Here is a 22,685-nt window from a genome sequence, read left to right as displayed (position 1 = left end):
ATTTGAAGACTACAATAAGATTTCACTTCTACTGTTAATAAAATTTTAGTAGGCTACTATGAGATGGATAGCCTAAATGTTATATAAATCAGATGGGCTACCTGTTATTTTTATGGTATATCAAAAAGTGTATATTTTTCAATGTCATTGTTGGTACATTTTACCAGTATTTACCATACTTTCAAAACATAAATTAAAATAGGAAAAATATGCAATTTGAAAATAACTTAAGAAAAAATGTGTTTTACAGAGAGAGAGAAAAAAAAAAACAAGATTTGGTTTTCAAAAAGCCTTTTTCCAAAAGGTACATCTGGAAAAAGGGGGGTCATCTTATATTCGGGACAATACGGTAATAGAACATTTGAATAAACGTGTTTTTCGTAAGGGAAGTGGTAACTAAATACATTTTTTAATACAGAGATAATATGTTAAAAGTGCATTTTAGTTCATATTCATGGTGTCTCAAAATAGCACAGTTGAGTACACTTAGATGATCTTAAGTTTATCTTAAGAAGTACTAAAGAATCATTTTTAGTATATTGAGTACAAAATTAGTGCGCGAAAATAGAGCACTTTAAGAACATTATGGAAGTGCACTTGTTTTTCACCTGGGCTTGCCTTCTGATAAAACATTTCATATTCTGCTTTAAATATAAACATCAGACTGGATCAAATTATACAGTGATCCATTAATTATACAGTGATGGCTGAGCCGATGTGCAATTGAGCTCTTTGTCTTTCAAACATTATTGTATGCAATCTTTTTTTTTTTTTTTTTTTCTTTTTTTTTTTACTAGATACTTCATATGTACTTTTAATTTGACATGACGTGAGCAGATACTGTGTTAATGTAAGTACAATCAAAGGTGCCTGGCACTGTGCGTTCGTGAAATCTGACCATGGAAACGGTCCACTTCACACTTATCAGGGTGAGACAAACAAGCATTTCCTTTTCATCACACTCGGACACATTTCCTGAAAATCTAGGATTTAAAAAAAAAAAAAAAAAAAATTAATAAATAAAAAGTTTATAATTTAACCATAAATTAGTCTAATGTTAAAATTTGAGTAATATTTAAGGATTCATTTGAAAAATGAAAATGAACTTAGAAAAATCAATACACCACATTTTTAGCACATGTTAAGACCGTCTAAGTTACATTCTGTGTGTTTATCATAAAAATGTTCAAAAACATCTTATGTAAGATTGTAATGTTTTGTAAAAGGCAATAGCAGGTTTAATAATACAGCGTGATTACATGTTGTCTTAGGATTGGATTTTCAACTACCACATTTTGATCAGAACTTGTGACTATTATAAGGGGATGATTGTATATGGAAAGATGCATGTCTATGTTATTTAGATGTGGTACACATATATCAGAGATGTAAATCAGCACAGACCAAAGCCTCCTGTCTGGATCACTTGTTGTGAAACAAGAGGGGTCTGACCATTCCCGCCAGCACTTTCGGCAGCTGTGACGCAATGACCTCTGACATCATCTCTGGAAACTCCACCTTCATGGCGTCCGCCTGGATGTAAGTGCTCAAACAGTAGAGATTGACCTTCTTTACAATCTATACAAAGATAAAGTCAACGTCACACTTCAGGCTCCCCTATCATTCTTTTTTTGCATGCTGATATCTTACAAGTGATGACGTGAATAAAGCCGCTTCAATAGTGATGTGACCTATTTCATATGAAAGATTTGATACATGAGATAAACTGTTCATTTCATGTATTTTTCACACTGACATCACACAGCTTATTACAATGTGTTCTAAAACAACAGATTAAAGGTTTGTTCACGCCAAGAAAGGTTTATTAATCATTAAAAGCCAATCAGAATCCACCTGACATTAAAGAGCTTGTGCATTTAAAGCAGCAAACAACATACTGTATACTGTCTGTATGTATCAAGCTCTCATAATAAACAGATTATTGTCCTGCGTTGGTGTGCATGCTAATATAGTTATTTCTTATCGTTATGTTTATACGCTCTAAAAACAAATGGTTTGGCTTAAAAAAAATACATAAAAGTTTGCATCAAATTTTTTGGGTTAAGACAACTTCAAATGAAATTGTGTCAAACTACATTATGGTGGTAGCACTTTATTTGACAGTCCTGTTACTTATGTACATACTATGTTCTTATTTTAGTAATTACAATAACTAGGTACTTACCCCGAACCTACCCCTAAACCTAACCCTACCCCATGTAGTTACCTTATATTACCAGTACTTTCTTAGATAGGCAACTAATACTGTAAGTACAAGTACACATACTGTAAAATAGTGCAACCATTACGTTAGAGGAACTTAATTGTATATACACAATGTATTCAAGTTGATTCTTTCAAAAAAAAAGTTACTCCAAATAAATGTAAATCAAAGTATATCAAAATACAGTTTACAAGACAAATTTAATTGTCAGTAAAATGGTGACCACAAAATCTTCAACATAACATAAACTCTTTTAACTTGTCTAAAATGTCTTTCCCCCTATCTAAAACATAAAATAACACTTAATTTCAATATTTATTCTACTCATGCAAGGCATTCTTGAAACTGGAATTCCGTTATTTATAACACTTAATTTAAATATATATACATTTTTAAATATAGCTGCAAGCAGCGATTACCGGGGTTCAAGTGCTTTAGGTATTTAAGTACAAAAATGACATTACATATTATTTAGCAAGCCTGTAACCACCTAAATCAATTCTTAAAAAAGCATTTTTAGCAAATCCAGGTGATTTACCATAGAAATATGATGTTTTTATAACGTTTATGACTGTTATAGCGTCCGATCCCCCTGAAACTTTGCATGTTTGTTTAGAATCTCCTGTAGCGTGTGCCAAGCGGGTTTTGTGAAGTTTTGAGTTTTCATTTAGGCTTTAGGGTATATTTGGACAGGCCCCTTTTCTAAAAGACCCCGTTATAGCTTCCCAAAGGGTAAATTTCAACATGTTTTTGATAATTATTGACCTAGAGAGTCCAGAGAATTGCCCTGCTGTGTTTTTTTCCAGATTGAGTGAAATACCTAGGACTAGTTCGCAAAAGTAGGTTTTTCACATCTTCTCAATCATTTAAAAAACAGATTGACTGACAGCAGTGGTTCTAGAGGCAAAGTTGTTCGGAATGAGGAAGTATATAATTCGATACAAATATCACATGTATGTGCGGAAAACCGCGCAATGTACAATAGCTTACGCCCTCAAAAAATGTGATACTGCTCCCGGGTCAAATAGGCCCACCGAGTTTCGTTCCGATCGGCCTCCGTTAACCTTGTCTAATAGGTGCTCAAATTTCATCGGCCAATAGTGGCCATGTTTTTTTGAGATACAAAAATGTCCCCATAGATACTTGTGGCACTTTGGACCAAGACCGTGCACAGCAATTTTCATGTTGATAGGACAAACAGTTGCCTAGTTATAGCACCACCAAGTGGCCAATCTCCGCAATTATTTTCCTGTGACCTCAGATTGAGCTCTTACATAAGTGTTCCAAGTTTGGCGAAGATATCTCATTCCATTCAGGAGTTATAGGCATTTTACTAAAAGTGGCCCAGCCTCCTTCGAACGTTTTGGCCTTCCTTTGTGGTGGTGAATCGAAAGCTCAACTTTTTTTGATAATTATTGATATTCACTCTCCAGAGAATCTATCTGTACTGGTTTGGTTCCGATCGGGCAAAAAACCTAGGACTAGTTCGCAAAAGTAGGATTTGCAAAAAAATGCAAAATACCCAAAACTTTCACCATCTCCCGATCAAGTCTGATCATAACTCCGGTTTAGGAGTTATGACCGATACTTTCAATCGCTGTAGCACCCCAGTCAGGCCGATTGGGGCGAGCCTCGGTCATGTTGTAGGCGGTGAGAGTACTACCATCCCTACAAGTTTCAAGTCTCTACGACTTACGGTTTGGTCTACACGATCAGTTTTACGTGGAAATCGCTCATCCGTGACCATTCTAACAATTACAATAGGGTTTCAGCACTACGCACTTGAACCCCCTAAAAATGTTTTTTTTTTTTTAAAGTTATAATTGCCTTTTTAACTTATTATTAACAATATTGTGATGTTCATATTGTGACATTGCCACGCTCATCAGTCAACATTACCATACTCATCGAAATAATGTTTGCAGCTTAAAAGGTTTATTTAAAGCTGCAGTCCGTAAGTTTTGCCTCTTTGTCGCCATCTCTGTTTGAAAATCTGGAATTGTAGCTGCTTGCGGAATTATCTTCTTTGCGTGGGATGTGCTCCGGCACAGCTCCAGCACGGATGAATCTAATGTTTTGAGGTGAATGTGTGGTAGTCAGTCACGCACCGATGTGGATGTTCAATGCACTTCGCAATCACAGATTCTAGCCTACATCTTGGAATATATGACCCAAATAAAAATTTTCACCGTATATTTTCATCTAAACAAGTATGTAACAAGTCTGCCACGTTTGTTCTGACCAACTGAGGAAAAAAAGCATTACAATAAATCGCGCTACAAATGGTGACTAAATCTAACGATCAGTTAGCTTATATCCACATCAAACCGTGCAAATTATTATTATTGTTATACTTTATTCTCAAATTATTAATGTTAACAACATCAGTATTGCGTGACTATGAGTATAGTGTGTATTAACGTGTAGATTTCAATTTCTGTACAGTCTAATCTAATTGTCATGTCATTCGAATTTCATATTAAGAAATTCTTTTAATCCAAAAAGCAAATTATGCTCCCTTCGAGACTGGTTTTCTTTAAAATACAAATCTTGTGTAATCCCAGGCAATCTGTAATCAGAAGCACATTTAAAACTGGGATATAATTTAATTTCATTCACATGCGTTTCATAAACACATAATCCTTTCTGGATTACAATCCACCATCAAAATTATACATTTAATTATTCTAGCTGCTGTGAGAAATGCTATAAACGATCCACCACCCGCAGGATCCTCACATGTGATAGCCTAGTAGCCGGGACAACTTCTTTATGTTTACAGACATGACGTAATGACGCAGTACCATGCCCAAATTTCCCCTCAAAAACCTACCCGTACCACTCAAATTAGAAAACATTATTATAAGCTAACCATTGTGAATCGGGCTAAAGTAAGGTGATAGTTTTGAACACTGGCCGGTTGTGTACTTGATCAAATATTGATTTTGGATCATTTTTAACCAAAAAAAAAGTTACATACTGCAGCTTTAAATCAGTAAATTAGAATTTTTAACTTGCAACCACGCATTCATTTAAGTTGTGGTAATAGGTCCCCAGCATTTCTTTTTAAATTGTAGTTATTCTTGGTGCGAACAGACCTTAAATTTCATTGTGTTGCAATGCTTTTAAAAACTTGAAGTTCAGCAACTACCTTTTCAAATGTTTTTTTTTTTTTTTTTTTTATACTCGTGCTGTACCTCGTGCATGGCGTCCATGAGTTTGGTCAGGTGGTAGAATCTCTGTGAGCTGGCCACCACTCCTTTCTCCTTCAGCTGGATGGCTTTCGTCAACTCACAGATGTAGTTCTGTCTCATTTCATCAAAATGTGTTTGACTCTTCAAGCCTTCCAGAGGAACTGTCACAAATACATTGTTAAATCATTACTGATACACCACTGCCAAGAGTTTACCACAGCATTAGTGTTACAGATAAATGAAATGTCCCTACTATAAATCACTGAAGTGATGACAACTCTGTAAACAGTAAAAGATATCTTCACTGACCGCATCCTGCATTGCCAGTTTTACAGAATGAGGTTTACCATCGTAAACACAGCTTTCAGCAGCTTTGATATTACTTTTTAACTTAGTTACACAGTTACTTATATTGTCGACTGAAAAATTCTATCAGTAAAGTAATGTTGTAGTCAGCTCAGCTGGAAGACTGCTTTGGCATTACTGTTGTTATTTGAAAAATGTTAGCTTGGAATTGAAACTTAGTTGGACTTTTCAAGGTCTCACAGTTTGCCAAATACATATCTCTGTCGATCCGTGCAGACTGGCATGGAGCCATTGGTTTTTAATTGTCCAAATTGTTAATATTCCATTCTGGAACACTGGTCTGACCAGTAGAGGGTCAATCAGAAAGAGTTTTGTAGGTCAGAGAGGATTTATTACCAGTGTTGAGGAGCATCAAAGCCTTCATGCACAGAAACTCTTCCTTGGTCACTTGCAAGTTGGCAAATTCTTGTGGAACAAACTGCATAGCCAAGCACAAGTCGTAGATTGGAGACCTCCTCATCTGATCTCTAAAATGTAAACAGTTCTATGAGAATACTGAGTATATGCACACCTCAATGTCTGTTCTTCACTGCATTTACAGTATATACAACTGTTAAAGGGTTAGTTCACCCAAAAATGAAAATTCTGTTATATACGCCTGATGTCACATGGACTATTTTACTGATGTCCTTGCTACGTTTCTGGACCTAGGAACATTGCAGTTGCATTGCTGTCTACGGAGGGTCAGGGAGCTCTCAGATTTGATCAAAGATATCTTAATTTGTGTTCCGAAGATGAACGAAGGTCTTACAGGTTTGGAATAACATGAGGGTGAGTAATTAATGACAGAATTTTCATTTTTGGGTGAACTAATCCTTTAATTGAATGTAGATATTAGCTATTAATATATATATAATATATATATATTATATACCTGAGCTGTGGTATACTGTTAGCAAGCAAATATGTGCTGTGAACCATTCTCTTAAGAGCACAATAAACAAATAAAACATTAAAGCATTTAAGAAAGCATCTGATCATAGCGAAGTAGTTATGTTTGCACCAGCTCTGCAATTATAGTACGCTAGTCAAATCAAGTCAGGTCACATTTATTTATAGCACTTATTTATCACTTACAGTACAATTGTTTGAGTGCAAGCATATTTACCATAAAAACATGAAAAAATTAGTGTCAGTTTTGCTTTCAGTTGAAATTACAATTATGTAATAGCTATAGACCAATGGTAGTTCAAAGGTGTTTACCAGTCGGTGCAAACGTTTCCATAAATTTTGCTTTGGCAAGCTGTTATGAAATCCTAAGCAAACTTTGTTTTGGCCTGATTTTGTTTTCGAAATGATGTTGTTTACCAATTTTGATCAAAGTATACCAGGGGCCTTCACTCTTCAAAAGATTTTAATTCAATTGTCTTTACTGTTACTTACTGGTTCAAGATGAGATCAGGCGCAAAGTACAAGTAATCAGTGGTGGCATTCTGAAAGGTTCTCCAACCCAGCGAGAACAACATTAAACCCATCCAAGAATACTGGATTAACGTCATCTGGTCATTGATGTGCAAATTGCGAAAACCTGTTAAACACAGAAGTACAACAAAAATCTTTAGTAAAGCCTTTGAACTCACTCTTTAAAATGAAGATTCCAAAAGGAGGTTTTCACAGTAATGCCACAGAACAGTGTTTCTCAACCCTGGTCCTGGGAGCCCCCCCCAACACTGCACATTTTGTATGTTTTCCTTATCTGACACACTGGAGATCCTGGAGTTTCTTCTAATGAGCTCATGAGTTAAATCAGGTGTGTTTGATTAGGGAGACACACAAAATGTGCAGTGTTGGGGGAGCCCAGGACCAGGGTTGAGAAACACTGCCATAGAAGAACCATTTTGGGTTCCCCAAATAACCAGAGAACAGTTCTTAAAAGAACAATTTTTCTTCTTTGTGTGAAGAACATTTAATTAATCTGAAGAACATTTTTCCATTATAAAGGACCTTTTGTGCAATGGAAAGTTTCCACAGGTAAAGGTTCCTCACAGAACCAGAATTGTAGATTCCATTAAAGATTTTTACTAGGCTGATTGTAAGGGTGCTACCTGGAAGAGACTTGGACCATCTGACCATCCAGAGCAGCTGCCTCTCGCAGAGTCTGTTGAGACTGTTGAGGAGAAGGTGGGGAAGCTCTGGTTGTGAGCTGTCGTAGCCAGAGTAAACCACCTGTGGCTCAATGCTCTCCAGAATGCTGATCATCTGCGGGGACAGCTGCAGCTCACGGATCGCTGGCATACAGGGCAGGGAAGATACAGTTTGACCATCAGCCCGCAGGGACAACGGACCCTGGAACACCAGCGCTGGATTCAACCCCATGACCTTCAAACCCGCAAACCGCTTCATCTTACGGCCTGTAACAAACAAATGTACTGTAATGAGAGGCCATCTTGATCATCTTGTCACTTTTACGCTAATGCACAGTAGAACACTAATTAAATGAGTCTTTAGGGTTGAAGCCAGAGTGTTAGTTAATCTTTAAGGTCACAATTTCTTTTAATGCGGAAAATATATTTGTGTGAGAAGCTTAGGGCTTATAAATATATTTCATTTTAAATTAAGAAATAGTTTATCCAGAGATATTATTCATGTTTCCATGTTGATGTTTTTAGAGTCTGTTCCTATGACCTCAGAAGATTTTGAAAATAGTGTGCGAGTAATATGAGCAACGTTTATGGAAGTGTTTTGACAACCCCAGTCCCCATTCACTTTCATTGTATAGAAACAAGCAACTCGGACATTTTGCTAAACATCTTCTTTTGTGTTTCACTGAAGAAAGTCATTTGGGTTTAGAACAACATGAGGGTGAATAAATTATTTAAAATGAACTTTAATTCATTTTACACTGCTTTCACGTACTTTACAATAAAGTCCCTTTAATTACTGTTACTAGCAATCTTTAACTTTGTTAATTTCAGTTAATATAAATACTGTTTATTGGAAATTTATGTTAGCTCAGGTCCATTAAATAATTTTAACAAACTTCACATTTTAATAATCGGACAGACTTCTCATTTTAATAATGTATTAGTAAATGTAGGAACTAACATAAACCAATATTAATTAATGCTTTGGAAGTAATTTTGGTTACACTTTATTTTACGGTGTCCTTGTTACAGTGTAATTATACATTTAAGTAAACTACATGTACTTACTATATGTTTAGGTTTAGGATTGGGGTTTGTCTTAGGGTTACTTGCATGTAAAAATGTATTGTTATTATATTATGTAACGTGTAACAAGGACACCTCGAAATAAAGTGTTAAAAATCTATTTTTCATTGTTAGTTTATGCTACACACTAAAAAGTGCTGGGTAAAATATGGACGAACCCAGCGATTGGGGAGTTTAGCCCCAGCGGTTGGGTTACTGCCCAGAAGACTGGGTTAAACATTTAACCCAACTGTTGGTTGAAAACAACCCAGCATGTGTTCTGTCCAATATTTACCCAGCACTGGGTTGTATTTAATCCAGAATTTTTTAGAGTGTAACTATTATAGTTAACAAATGGAACCTTGATTCTGATATGAACCTTGATATGACTGGCCTTTGGAAAGTATTCAACTTCTTAAATATTCAACAATCTTAAAGTATGACTGTCCATTAAAGTCTATTAAGTCCAAGAAGCTTGAAAAAATTATATATTTAATATATAAATACAAAACCTAATATTTACAAAACATGAGTCACATGAAAGATACCTCCAAGCATCATCCCTGCCTGGTAGCACTTTCTAAGACGACATGCAGGGCAGTTTTTCCTCCTGATTTTATCAACAATACAGTCGTTCCGTCCAGCACACAGGTAGTTATGGTGACCTAGACAAGAGACAAAAAAAAAAAAATCTGGTTGGATGATTTGGAGAGTACAGTGAGGGGGGAAAGAGAGAGAGAAAGGTACAGATTGAATTGGTTTGAAGCAAGGCTGACAGGTCATAGTGACATGGCCATGGTCAGACATAGTGGCTCTTACATATCTGTCCTCAGTGATAAGAAGAATAACAAGGCAGAAAAAGAACACTGTGAACATTGGTCCAAATGATAATAACTGTCTTCTGGGACATTGTATACACCATGACTCACATACACTGAAAAATGATAGAAAAAGTTTCTGCGTGCAACAACACTCTACAAAACACTAAAAAATGGAGGGGGGAAAACCCCTCTTCAATTTATGTTTTACAGATTGTAGTCCACATCTTTTTTTTGCTTTCAGGCCATTTACTATATGCTAGTGTGTTCCTTAAATTTGGAAAACTAACATTTAGCAAATAAAAAAGCCAGTTTTTGATCAAATGCTCTCTAAAATGAGACTGTCCCACCCCCAAGATCATCTTCTAGCCAGGAGCAAAAATGCTCATGGCTGTGAGGTAACTGAAGCCTGTTGACTTGCCCTTAAAATGTCCCTCTCAGACTTCCTATTTGGTACGTTTCCTGTTTACGAAATACTTCAACGTAAGAGGAAAACTGCAGTTTGCAAAGTTCATGGGGTCTTCAAGATAAGATTATTACATGTTGACAGAATTATTACAGTAGTTTTAGCGCAATGTTGCTCACCCTCAACAGCTCTCTTGAAAAACACCTTGCAGCTTCCACAGGTAAGAACTCCATAGTGACAACCTGAAGCCTCATCTCCACATATAACACACAGTCTTTGAGATGGAACCCTGAATGTAAGCAAGACACAATATTCTATTGATGGTATAACCAAAGCACATCTTAAATACCAATGGCTCAAACATTTATTTGGGCCAAATGGTTGTAAATCTGCAGATGTTACTTTGATATTTTACATTTAAGTATTTGTCAGACACTTGCATTCAAGGAACACATGTACATTTGATCAGTTCTTGCTTTTCCTGGGAATTAAACCAATGACCATGGCATTGCTAGCACCATGATCTACAATGACACGCACACACACACACACGTTTCTAAGTGTTCTACAAGTGACCAAATAGGGTCACTGTACAATATGTTCTGACCTCTGACTTTCTGATCAAGTGATTTTTAATGGTTAGCTCATTCAGTGCTAAACTACATGTGCTCAATCCAGCTTCTGGAAAGAATTTGGTTCTGGCTCACCACTTTTTTTTTTTTTATAAAATGTACTTAGAAGAACTACTTACTTACAACCTATAAAAGTTATTTTGTACAGTTCATAACTCATTAATCAGTTACCATTCAGTTCATAAGATGAATTCACAATGAACTGGCCACAACCATGGAGTCAAATTTGTCCAGCAGAACAATGAAAACATGGGCATTGGGCAAGAACACATTTGGTTCCCATTAGGTTTCATTTTGAAGACAGTGGGGTACAATAGAGAAGTTGTTCCATTATGTACATTAAAATTATTCAAGTTATTAAACAAATTTGTAAAGGTGACATTTTCAAAATTATGATTATTCTTAATAATTAAATGAAAACTACACACATAATTTTAATTCTTCTACTTTAAATTCCGACAATTCCGCTTTAATTGAATTCTTAATGAGGCACAACACACATGACATATTCTTACCCTGGGAATGCCGTGAAGACTGTCTGTGAGCGCGAGATGAACCCATCTGGTGAAGAGTATCCAGCGCGCTCTTCATTAGGGGTTGGATACCAGAACGGAAAGTCCGCGGGTGAAACCCATTTGGAAATGTCCGTTTTGGACATCGCGGAAGCTGTGCTCGCTCCATCGAAATTCAACATACCTCTACCGAGAGAAGGTGATACTCTTCTCGGAGGTGGCAAAACCAATGTAGATTGATTCATGTCTAACTGAAAGTTAGATGAAGTGTCCACAACTACCTGTTGGGCAACTTGAGATGAGAGCAAAGCTGAAGACTCCTCAATAAAGTCACACCGCTGTTTCTTTTCGGCTGGGTCGTAGCAGCTTTCCAAGGCGCTGATGTTTAAGCCGAGGTCGAAATCAGTGTTGGGTGGTTCCATAATGAGAGACTGCTCATTCTCATCTTTGATAAACGCACTCTCCGAAGCAGCTGTCTCCTTGGGCAGAAGCGCTTTTGCGCTCCACTGTCCGCTTTCGGCTTTCAGAAATTCATCCATGTGGTCAGAATACGTTTTGGAACCGTGAGGCAAGTCAAGGAAAGAGAGCTGATCCAGAGCGTCGCTGCTTGATCCAGGCGCGCCGCTGCGTAAAGACCCCGTTTCTCCAAAATTACGCACGGACCTGCCGTGCCCAAAACTCTCGACCGTAAATTTTTCTATTAAACTGCTTATTTCAGTCCTCGTCTCCGTGGAATCAGCGAGAGAAGTGTCCACAGTGTCCATTCTGCTGTTAGTTTTCGTTTCCATTATCACAAATCTGGCCGGTATGATGCGTCCTCACTGTTTGGTTGGATGTTGTGATCTGTGGCGCATAACCTTCTCAGTGTATTCCTCCTTGTGGTAAGAGGCTGTACAAAAGTGCCCCTACGACGTATTCGTAAATCAAAAAAAAAAAAAAAAAAAAAAAGTTGCTTTATTAATTAGAATATTTATTTCACATCATTTTATAACAGTATAGGCTATATATAGGCTATTTAATATGATATTTAATATTACCTTAGAAATTAAAGGCAGCACAGTTCAATGGCACGTTGTGAAGATATGAAAGTTTAATTTCTAAGATAATTTTGGTTGTGATATATACATTATATATATATATATATATATATATATATATATATATATATATATATATATATATATAGTAAAGACTAGAGTTCGGGACAAAAGTATAAATCAAACCAATTGTAGAAAGAGAATTTCTCACCTTTTGTCTAGTATGTCAATAGCCCTATTTGGACGGTAATTGTTTCTGGGGACATAAGTGATTTTCACCATTTACAGGGGGTAGTCGGAGATTTAATTGCCGTCCGAATCCAGAATGTCGGTGTTTATCTGTCACCACCACTGTAAAAATCCCCGAATTACCCGGGGGTCGTGTGGTCGTGTGGCAATTTAATTGCCGTCCGAATCCACATCTAGGAGTTTACCAGAAGAAATTGGTTCAAAATTCAGTGTTTAAACCCTTTCTGAGTACTCACGAACACCATAAGGTAACTGTTGTAGCCTATATGTCGCTGTAATTTGCATAGGCTATATCTCTGAAATGCTGGAAAGTATTTAAAAGATCAATCCTTCATAGCTGCTCCACCACAGCGGCTGGGAGCAGAAAAAGAAGAAAATCACGTAAACATTCGAAATGGGTCTTTATTATGGCAGCAGCAGGTAGGCCTATGCAATACAATTTTAAAATATATACCACGTCTATTTTCCTGTTTTTAAACAGGAGATTTAAATAATCAAATAATAAATAGTATTATGTAGGCTATTATAAAATATGCTTGGAATATAGGCTACATTTGACATATTAATAAGTCCTGAAATAAAATGCATTATAATATTACCCAACAAGTGTGTTCAGCACGACTGGAGAGAATAACACGTCCTTCTAATTTATCTACGCAGAAGTTACACATTTGTTTCCAGACTGAATATGAAAATTATAGACAATGTAAACTGTAGGCTATGTTTGCGTCATGATTCGACTGAAATTGTCGCGACGTCTATGCTCAGCAAAGTCCGCAAAAACTGACTAAGAAAAGGCTTCTAGGTTGGTTTTATATTGTGAATGATCTTTGTTTGAGGTCATTAATTAATTTGATGTGAACATCCTGTTCTTGTGTGCTCGGTTCCAGAAGGCCGGTTAAAAGCTCTCTTGAAGCTCGTTTCCTTGCAGCAAAGCATCATTTACTTGTTTTCACATTAAAAATGTTTGCCCTAAACTAAAGCATATCGTTTAGTCCAGGTATTTAATACTATGAGGAATCAAGTTCAATTATCTGTTCAAAGTGTAATATTGGTTATGTTCATTTTTTAATGTTTGACTAATAAAAAACAGCTGTTCTATGAAATGCAGGTTTTCGAGTTAGATTGAGCAAATCCTTAACAAGTTTTAACTGTAGAAATATTAATTTCAAATCATTCTTATGGTACAGTTATTTCTAATAAGGAGAATAAATTCTATTTCCTTCCCACGCTCCTCTCTCTGGGAGTATTTTGGTTGCGGGTACGAAATTCCGCCAAAAGGGCGAATTGCTTTACGGCAGCAAAAAAAAAAAAAAAAAAATGCACATGTAGAGCTACCACTGTAATTACGACAGTGGACTGCACTCTGTAGTGGGCAAAGTAGCAAACAAACAAACAAAAAAAACCTACAAACAGTACAGGCAATAGTGATGATTGCTTTTGTAAGCACCACTTGCACCACAGGTGCTGGTCATATAATTACAATATCATCAAAAAGTTGATTTATTTCACTAATTCCATTCAAAAAGTGAAACTTGTATATTATATTCATTCATTACACACAGACTGATATATTTCAAATGTTTATTTGTTTTAATTTTGATGATTAGAGCTTACAGCTCATGAAAGTCAAAAATCAGTATCTCAAAATATTAGAATATTACTTAAGATCAATACAAAGAAAGGATTTTTAGAAATCTTGGCCAACTGAAAAGTATGAAAATGAAAAGTATGAGCATGTACAGCACTCAATACTTAGTTGGGGCTCCTTTTGCCGGAATTACTGCAGCAATGCGGCGTGGCATGGAATCGATCAGTCTGTGGCACTGCTCAGGTGTTATGAAAGCCCAGGTTGCTCTGATAGTGGCCTTCAGCTCATCTGCATTGTTGGGTCTGGTGTCTCTCATCTTCCTCTTGACAATACCCCATAGATTCTCTATGGTTCAGGTCAGGCGAGTTTACTGGCCAATCAAGCACAGTAACACTATGGTCATTGAACCAGCTTTTGGTACCTTTGGCAGTGTGGGCAGGTGCCAAGTCCTGCTGGAAAATGAAATCAGCATCTCCATAAAGCTTGTCAACAGAAGGAAGCATGAAGTGCTCTAAAATCTCCTGGTAGATGGCTGCGTTGACTGTGGACATCAGAAAACACAGTTGACCAACACCAGCAGATGACATTGCAGCCCAAATCATCACTGACTGTGGAAACGTCACACTGGACTTCAAGCAACATGGATTCTGTGCCTCTCCACTCTTCCTTCAGACTCTGAGACCTTGATTTCCAAATGAAATGTGAAATTTACTTTCATCTCAAGAAAAGAGTACTTTGGACCACTGAGCAACAGTCCAGTTCTTTTTCTCCACAGCGCAGGTAAGATGCTTCTGACGTTGTCTCTGGTTCAGAAGTGGCTTGGTAGCCCTTTTCCTGAAGACGTCTGAGCGTGGTGACTCTTGATGCACTGACTCCAGCTTCAGTTCTCTCCTTGTGAAGCTCTCCCAAGTGTTTGAATCGGCTTTGCTTGACTGTATTCTCAAGCTTGCGGTCATCCCTGTTGCTTGCGCACCTTTTCCTACCCAAATTCTTCCTTCCAGTCAACTTTGCATTTAATATGCTTTGATACAGCACTCTGTAAACAGCCACACCTTTCAGTAATGACCCTCTGTGACTTACCCTCTTTGTGGAGGGTGTCAATGTTCGTCTTCTGGATCATTGCCAAGTCAGCAGTCTTCCCCATTATTGTGGTTTCAAAGAACAAGAGATACCCAGAATTTATACTGTAGGGATGGTCATTTATTCAAACTCAAATGTAAATATTCTAATATTTTGAGATACTGATTTTTGACTTTCATGAGCTGTAAGCTCTAATCATCAAAATTAAAAGAAATAAACATTTGAAATACATCGGTCTGTGTGTAATGAATGAATATAATATACAAGTTTCACTTTTTGAATGGAATTAGTGAAATAAATCAACTTTTTGATGATATTCTAATTATATGACCAGCACCTGTATATCGTTCTCCATATGTTTTGACCTGTTTTTTCTGCCTTTACTGATAAATTGCTTAGCCTTGGCTGAATGATATGACCCAAGTCACAAAAAGCGTACTCACTAATAGCTGATAGACCCAACAATCAAATCTTTCAGAATATTGCTAATAGTGACAGCTCAATGGCGACAAAACTTTCCTATTCTCCAAATCTAATTCAAAGTCTTTTTCTCTCACACTCCTCACGTCAGAGTGCTCAGCCAAGAGGGTCAAAGTGACCAAACGGGTTCTTTTCTTCCCTTTCCTGTATCTTCAAGGCATTATTTCCAATCGCCTTGGCAACCAAGCTTCTATGAGCATGTGACACTGGTGTGATGGCAAACTAGTCCTTAAAAAACACAAAAAAAAATGTATCTTATGCTACCATAATTAGAACATTTAGAGTATAATCATTTATTGCGTGAATCTCTGGAATACTCAGTCAAGCTTTTAGCATTTTTAATAGTCCGGGGCCATCTACATTAGATATATAATTTTGTGTCACTTTTTCTTACAAAATATTTTTTAACTCAAATCAGTGCTTCATGACTTATTGTTTACTTATTTGGTCAAAAAAAAGAACATTTGATTCTGATACATCAATAATTGAATACAAAATGTCAAATCCAGTCAGTATTTCATGTCCATGTATTTATGTTCTTGTGAAGCAGCAGTGTAACAAGCTAGATAATGTACAATGAGATTAGCAGGAAAAAGAACTCACAATGATACACAACTGCTACTCATGTTGGAATATAATTTAATGGATGCAGTCAAGCAAGCTGTTGAGGTCAGAACACTGGTAGTCAAGTCAACCAATGTTGATAAAAGCTTTTCACCTCTGCTGTCTATTTCTGACTCATTTCCAGGCAGAGAAGCACCTGGTAAATTATATCTGTATGGGCTGCACTCAGCACACAGGTGGTGGTAAAAAAAGGTGTGAGGCTCTCGAGAGGTCAGGTTGAGCTAGGTGTAACATCTCTCTGGCTGTTACTGTGAGACCAGAATTTCAAATAGCCTATGTGTCATGATAGACGTCTATTAGAGAAACCTCTAGGATCAATGCATAACAACTGTGTGTGTAAACTACCTATTCCCTGTGACCTGAACCTCTGGGTTGAACAGAATTACAAGGTCAGGTTACAGGTTTCATGTACTGTAGGAGTTTGAAAGGTTTCTTGTAGTGATTTAGTGTGTTGGTTTCTCATGTTCTCACTTAGACCAGGCCACTATTCTGCCATCTTTGAATCCTGTTCTGGCAAGCCAAATGGTGGGATACTTGGTTGCATTGTCATGTAAATATCATGGCCTTCCTGAATGCAGCTGACTTCTTGTACCGCTGTTTTAAAAAGAAACTGGCTTGTGGTTGTAGTGCTCTGTGTCAGCTGCGTCACACAGATATGTTACTGTTTTCGTTCAAATCAAAGCTTAAACGACGTAAAAGCGTATCCGTGTGACGCAGCTGACACAGAGTAGCGTACGCTGTTTGTGTTCAGTGGATACTTTCCAAAATGGCACTATGGTGATGCGGAGGAGACAAACTGTTGAACAAATCATTATTTTTGTTTGCTTAGCATACAAAAAGTATTCTCGTAGCTTCGTAAAGTTATGGCTGAACCCTTGATGTGACATGGATTATTTTACCGATCTGCTTGCTACGTTTCTGGACGTTGATCGTGTTAATTACATTGCTGTCTATGGGAGGGTCAGAGAGCAGAGAATGCATCAAAAATATCTTAAATTGTGTTCTGATGACAAACGAAGCTTTTATGGGTTTGGAACGACATGGGGGTAAGTGATTAATGATAAAATGTTAATTTTTGGGTGGAGTAACCTTTTAACTAGGATGATGTTTCAGCTTTTCTTACCTCAGCAAATACTTTGAGATCCTGACTCCTTGTACTTCTGGAGATTCCAGGTAAGTTGCAGTTGTGGAAAATGGTACCACTGGAGGCTAATAAGTTCCTGGTGGTTTCACGCTTTCACGCAGTCTCTGCAGATCTTTTCTTCTCAACGCTTGTTTTTTTCACCCTTGCTGACTGTTATTGACAGCAAACCACTTGATTATCCAATAGTCATGCTTTAAAGGGCACCTATTATGCAAAATCCACTTTTACATGGTGTTTGGACACAAACATGTGTTGGCAGTGTGTGAACACAACCACCCTACAATGATAAAAATCCACCCACTCCTCATTTTTTAATCCCCTTCAAACCAAGTCAGTCTCACTAGGCCTGCCGTTTTGATTTTCATGCGGTGTGACGTCACACTGCATAGTGCCGGGCCACGGGGGTTGATTGAGCATTGCTATTGTTTCCACCCTCAGCGGATGTACTCTGTCCTCCATTTTCTCCACGCTCGAGCAGCTGTAACGACAACGTCTCGCAAGCAATCCCAATGCTCTGTGTTTGGATGTAAGACTGAACATAAGAGTCTTCATTTTCTCCCAACATCTGAGCTGCTCATCTGAGATGATCAGAGTATCCATAATTATGTGCACACTATTATAATATCTGCTAATATTTATAATTTTTTAATTGTAATATCCATTATTTGTGTAAACTAAAATTTAGTAAACGTAGTAACCCTTACTTTTAACCCTTAAGTAGTTTTGTAGCAAAATGAAACAAAATAAAAATAAAGGTAGCTCTGGTCTCTGTGGGTTCAACCAACTCAACAGCACCTCTGTGTAGATTTTAATAATTAGTGGCCACAAAAAATTCAAACACTTCAATGCTATCAAAGCTACTGAATTAAATCACAATGTATCAAACCAAAGTGGTGTTTTAAAAGGAAGATAGCCTGACCAGACTTATCAAACAAATCATCATTTGCTCACCAATGGATCCTCTGCAGTGAATGGGTGCCGCCAGAATGAGAGTCCAAACACCTGATAAAACATCACAATAATCCACATGACTCCAGTCCATTGATTAATGAAGAGAAAAACTATGAGTTTGTAATAAAAATACAATAAAAACCCATCTTATTATTGTCAGTCCTGTCTTCCTGTGTCTTGTGTTTCCCCTCCTCTCGTGCCCATATTTGGTTTATTCCTGTTCCTGTCCTCGTTTAGGTTATTAGTTAATTTGCTCCAGGTGTGTCTAGTTTTCCCCTGATTTCCTTGTCCTTAAAAGCCCCAGTCCATTCAGTTTGTGTTTGTCGGGTCTACTTGTTGGATGTCGTGTGTTTCCTGTGATGGATTTTCCCCAGTGATTCCAGTATTAAAGACTGTTCTATGTTTCTAAACATCTCTCTCTCGTTCCTCCCAACGCATCGTGACAGAAGACCTGACCCAAACCGTATCCTCTACCGTTTCCCCCCGTTTTGTTTTCTACGTTTTGTCAGTTTTTTGTTGTTCCTGTTTTATCGCCGCTCAGATCTCCGCCCTTGCCCGCCTGTCAACTCACCAGGAAGATGCCACTGGACGACGCGGGCATCATCCACCTTTTCCGGCTCGGAGCCAATCTCCACCATCCCATGGAGCTACCAGCCCAAGCCGAAACTAGCCCGCCGCTGTCCACGGCTCTCCCAAGCCCACCGTTCGCGGGGAATGAAATGCCGCCGTCCGCAGCTCTCCCTCACCCATAGTCAGCGGAGAAATTCCCGCCGCCGTCCGCAGCTCTCCCTCACCTGCCGCCATTCGCGGCCCACGCAAGCCCGTCGGCAGAAAGTATGGCAAGCCCGCCGGCCCGCTTCTCCAGGGCCAGTCCCTCCAGTGCCCGCTTCTCCAGGGCCAGTCCGTCCCATACCCGCGCTTCCCGAGCACCCCCAGGAGTCCGCGCTTCCAGAGCGCCCCCCAGTGCCGGCGCCACGAAGGCGCCTTTCTTTCTCCACGTTTCCAGAGCGGCCCCAAGAGTCTCCACTGGTCCCGTCCAGCACCGCGCTTCCAGAGCGCCCCCAAGTGCCTGCGCCACGTAGACGCTCTCACGAGCCCGCGCTTCCAGAGTGCCCCCAAGAGTCTGCGCTTCCAGAGCGCCCCCCTTGTGCCTGCGCCACGAAGGCGCCTTCCTTACTCCACGCTTCCAGAGTGCCCCCAAGAGTCCGCGCTTCCAGAGCGCCCCCCTTGTGCCTGCGCCACGAAGGCGCCTTCCTTTCTCCGCGCTTCCCGAGCGCCCCCAAGAGTCTCCACTGGTCCCGTCCAGCACCGCGCTTCCAGAGCGCCCCCAAGTGCCTGCGCCACGTAGACGCTCTCACGAGCCCGCGCTTCCAGAGCGCCCCCCTTGTGCCTGCGCCACGAAGGTGCCTTCCTTTCTCCACGCTTCCAGAGTGCCCCCAAGAGTCCGTGCTTCCAGAGCGCCCCCCTTGTGCCTACGCCACGAAGGCGCCTTCCTTACGCCACGCTTCCAGAGTGCCCCCAAGAGTCCGCGCTTCCAGAGCGCCCCCCTTGTGCCTGCGCCACGAAGGCGCCTTCCTTACGCCACGCTTCCAGAGTGCCCCCAAGAGTCCGTGCTTCCAGAGCGCCCCCCTTGTGCCTGCGCCACGAAGGCGCCTTTCTTTCTCCACGTTTCCAGAGCGGCCCCAAGAGTCTCCAATGGTCCCGTCCAGCTCCGCGCCTCCAGCTAGGGCTCCTGCCATAGAGGCCGAGGCGGGGGCTGGGGCTGAGGTCTTGGAGGCAAACCCACCATGGCCCCCGGAACGGGCGACTCCCTGGAGGCCATCTGTCATGGCTCCTGGTCCCTGGGGACCTCCAGAGCACCTTCCGGGAGAGGGGAGTAATGTCAGTCCTGTCTTCCTGTGTCTTGTGTTTCCCCTCCTCTCATGCCCATATTTGGTTTGTTCCTGTTCCTGTCCTCGTTTACGTTATTAGTTCATTTGCTCCAGGTGTGTCTTGTTTTCCCTGATTTCCTTGTCCTTAAAAGCCCCAGTCCATTCAGTTTGTGTTTGTCGGGTCTACTTGTTGGATGTCGTGTGTTTCCTGTGTTCCTGTGATGGATTTTCCCTGTGATTCCAGTATTAAAGACTGTTCCACGTTTCTCCACGTCTCTCTCGTTCCTCCCAACGCATCGTGACAGAAGACCTGACCCAAACCGTATCCTCTACCGTTTCCCCGTTTTGTTTTCTACGTTTTGTCAGTTTTTTGTTGTTCCTGTTTTATCGCCGCTCAGATCTCCGCCCTTGCCCGCCTGTCAACTCACCAGGAAGATGCCACTGGACGACGCGGGCATCATCCACCTTTTCCGGCTCGGAGCCAATCTCCACCATCCCATGGAGCTACCAGCCCAAGCCGAAACTAGCCCGCCGCTGTCCACGGCTCTCCCAAGCCCACCGTTCGCGGGGAATGAAATGCCGCCGTCCGCAGCTCTCCCTCACCCATAGTCAGCGGAGAAATTCCCGCCGCCGTCCGCAGCTCTCCCTCACCTGCCGCCATTCGCGGCCCACGCAAGCCCGTCGGCAGAAAGTATGGCAAGCCCGCCGGCCCGCTTCTCCAGGGCCAGTCCCTCCAGTGCCCGCTTCTCCAGGGCCAGTCCGTCCCATACCCGCTTCCCGAGCACCCCAGGAGTCCGCGCCCAGAGCGCCCCCAGTGCCGGGCGCCACGAAGGCGCCTTTCTTTCTCCACGTTTCCAGAGCGGCCCCAAGAGTCTCCACTGGTCCCGTCCAGCACCGCGCCCAGAGCGCCCCCAAGTGCCTGCGCCACGAGACGCCTCACGAGCCCGCGCCCAGAGCGCCCCAAGAGTCTGCGCCCAGAGCGCCCCTTGTGCCTGCGCCACGAAGGCGCCTTCCTTACTCCACGCCCAGAGTGCCCCCAAGAGTCCGCGCTTCCAGAGCGCCCCTTGTGCCTGCGCCACGGCGCCTTCCTTTCTCCGCGCTTCCCGAGCGCCCCAAGAGTCTCCACTGGTCCCGTCCAGCACCGCGCCCAGAGCGCCCCCAAGTGCCTGCGCCACGAGACGCCTCACGAGCCCGCGCCCAGAGCGCCCCTTGTGCCTGCGCCACGAAGGTGCCTTCCTTACTCCACGCCCAGAGTGCCCCCAAGAGTCCGTGCTTCCAGAGCGCCCCTTGTGCCTGCGCCACGGCGCCTTCCTTACGCCACGCTTCCAGAGTGCCCCCAAGAGTCCGCGCTTCCAGAGCGCCCCTTGTGCCTGCGCCACGGCGCCTTCCTTACGCCACGCTTCCAGAGTGCCCCCAAGAGTCCGTGCTTCCAGAGCGCCCCCCTTGTGCCTGCGCCACGAAGGCGCCTTCCTTTCTCCGCGCTTCCCGAGCGCCCCCAAGAGTCTCCAATGGTCCCGTCCAGCTCCGCGCCTCCAGCTAGGGCTCCTGCCATAGAGGCCGAGGCGGGGGCTGGGGCTGAGGTCTTGGAGGCAAACCCACCATGGCCCCCGGAACGGGCGACTCCCTGGAAGCCATCTGTCATGGCTCCTGGTCCCTGGGGACCTCCAGAGCACCTTCCGGGAGAGGGGAGTAATGTCAGTCCTGTCTTCCTGTGTCTTGTGTTTCCCCTCCTCTCATGCCCATATTTGGTTTGTTCCTGTTCCTGTCCTCGTTTACGTTATTAGTTCATTTGCTCCAGGTGTGTCTTGTTTTCCCCTGATTTCCTTGTCCTTAAAAGCCCCAGTCCATTCAGTTTGTGTTTGTCGGGTCTACTTGTTGGATGTCGTGTGTTTCCTGTGTTCCTGTGATGGATTTTCCCCTGTGATTCCAGTATTAAAGACTGTTCCACGTTTCTCCACGTCTCTCTCTCGTTCCTCCCAACGCATCGTGACAATTATCTGCAAGTATACAGTTTAAAAAAAAAAAAAAAAGGCTATATTTTAAGATTTGAAATACACTGCAAGTTCACATTTAATTCACTTAAGCACACTTCTTTTTCACAATCGAGATCTTGCTCATTGGACAGTTTGGAAATTCAACTTACAGAATAACAGGTTTAGTTCTTTTAATAGGTTTAGGTCCTATAATTAATGGGGATTATTTTCTCAACAGCCTACATCTGGTTTCCGAATTATGATAAACCTCACTACCGATGTAAGGGATTACTGAGAATCTCAGTAGATTAATTACAGTAACTGAGTGTAGTGAACTTATTAGGGTTTATAGTGTGTTAACATAAACATACAACTTAAATGAGG

General features: G+C 40.9%; 1 protein-coding gene across 1 annotated transcript; it reads right to left on the bottom strand.

The window, feature by feature from the left end:
* Positions 1-761: 761 nt before the first annotated feature.
* On the bottom strand, positions 762-12,834 carry pgr (progesterone receptor). Its single transcript, XM_058751237.1, has 9 exons — positions 12,550-12,834; positions 11,305-12,206; positions 10,337-10,446; positions 9,482-9,598; positions 7,830-8,135; positions 7,168-7,312; positions 6,121-6,251; positions 5,422-5,579; positions 762-1,578 (listed from the first exon to the last, which is right to left on the bottom strand). The coding sequence occupies exons 2-9, from the start codon at positions 12,087-12,089 to the stop codon at positions 1,423-1,425; spliced, it is 1,908 nt and encodes a 635-aa protein (XP_058607220.1). The 5' UTR covers positions 12,090-12,206; positions 12,550-12,834; the 3' UTR covers positions 762-1,422.
* Positions 12,835-22,685: the final 9,851 nt, after the last annotated feature.

This window comes from Onychostoma macrolepis, chromosome 18 (assembly GCF_012432095.1).
Source record: "Onychostoma macrolepis isolate SWU-2019 chromosome 18, ASM1243209v1, whole genome shotgun sequence".
NCBI classification, from domain to species: domain Eukaryota; kingdom Metazoa; phylum Chordata; class Actinopteri; order Cypriniformes; family Cyprinidae; genus Onychostoma; species Onychostoma macrolepis.
Note: the sequence above shows the minus strand (reverse complement) of the source record. Positions and strands in the feature narration are given on the sequence as shown.

Excerpts from the sequence above, each read along its gene's own strand:
- pgr (XM_058751237.1), bottom strand. The coding sequence starts at position 12,089 with ATGGAAACGAAAACTAACAGCAGAATGGACACTGTGGACACTTCTCTC. Across the intron at positions 9,599-10,336 it reads TTTCAAGAGAGCTGTTGAGG|GTCACCATAACTACCTGTGT; the intron begins GTGAGCAACATT and ends TCTCTTGTCTAG. Across the intron at positions 6,252-7,167 it reads CCTGATCTCATCTTGAACCA|AGATCAGATGAGGAGGTCTC; the intron begins GTAAGTAACAGT and ends TTTACATTTTAG.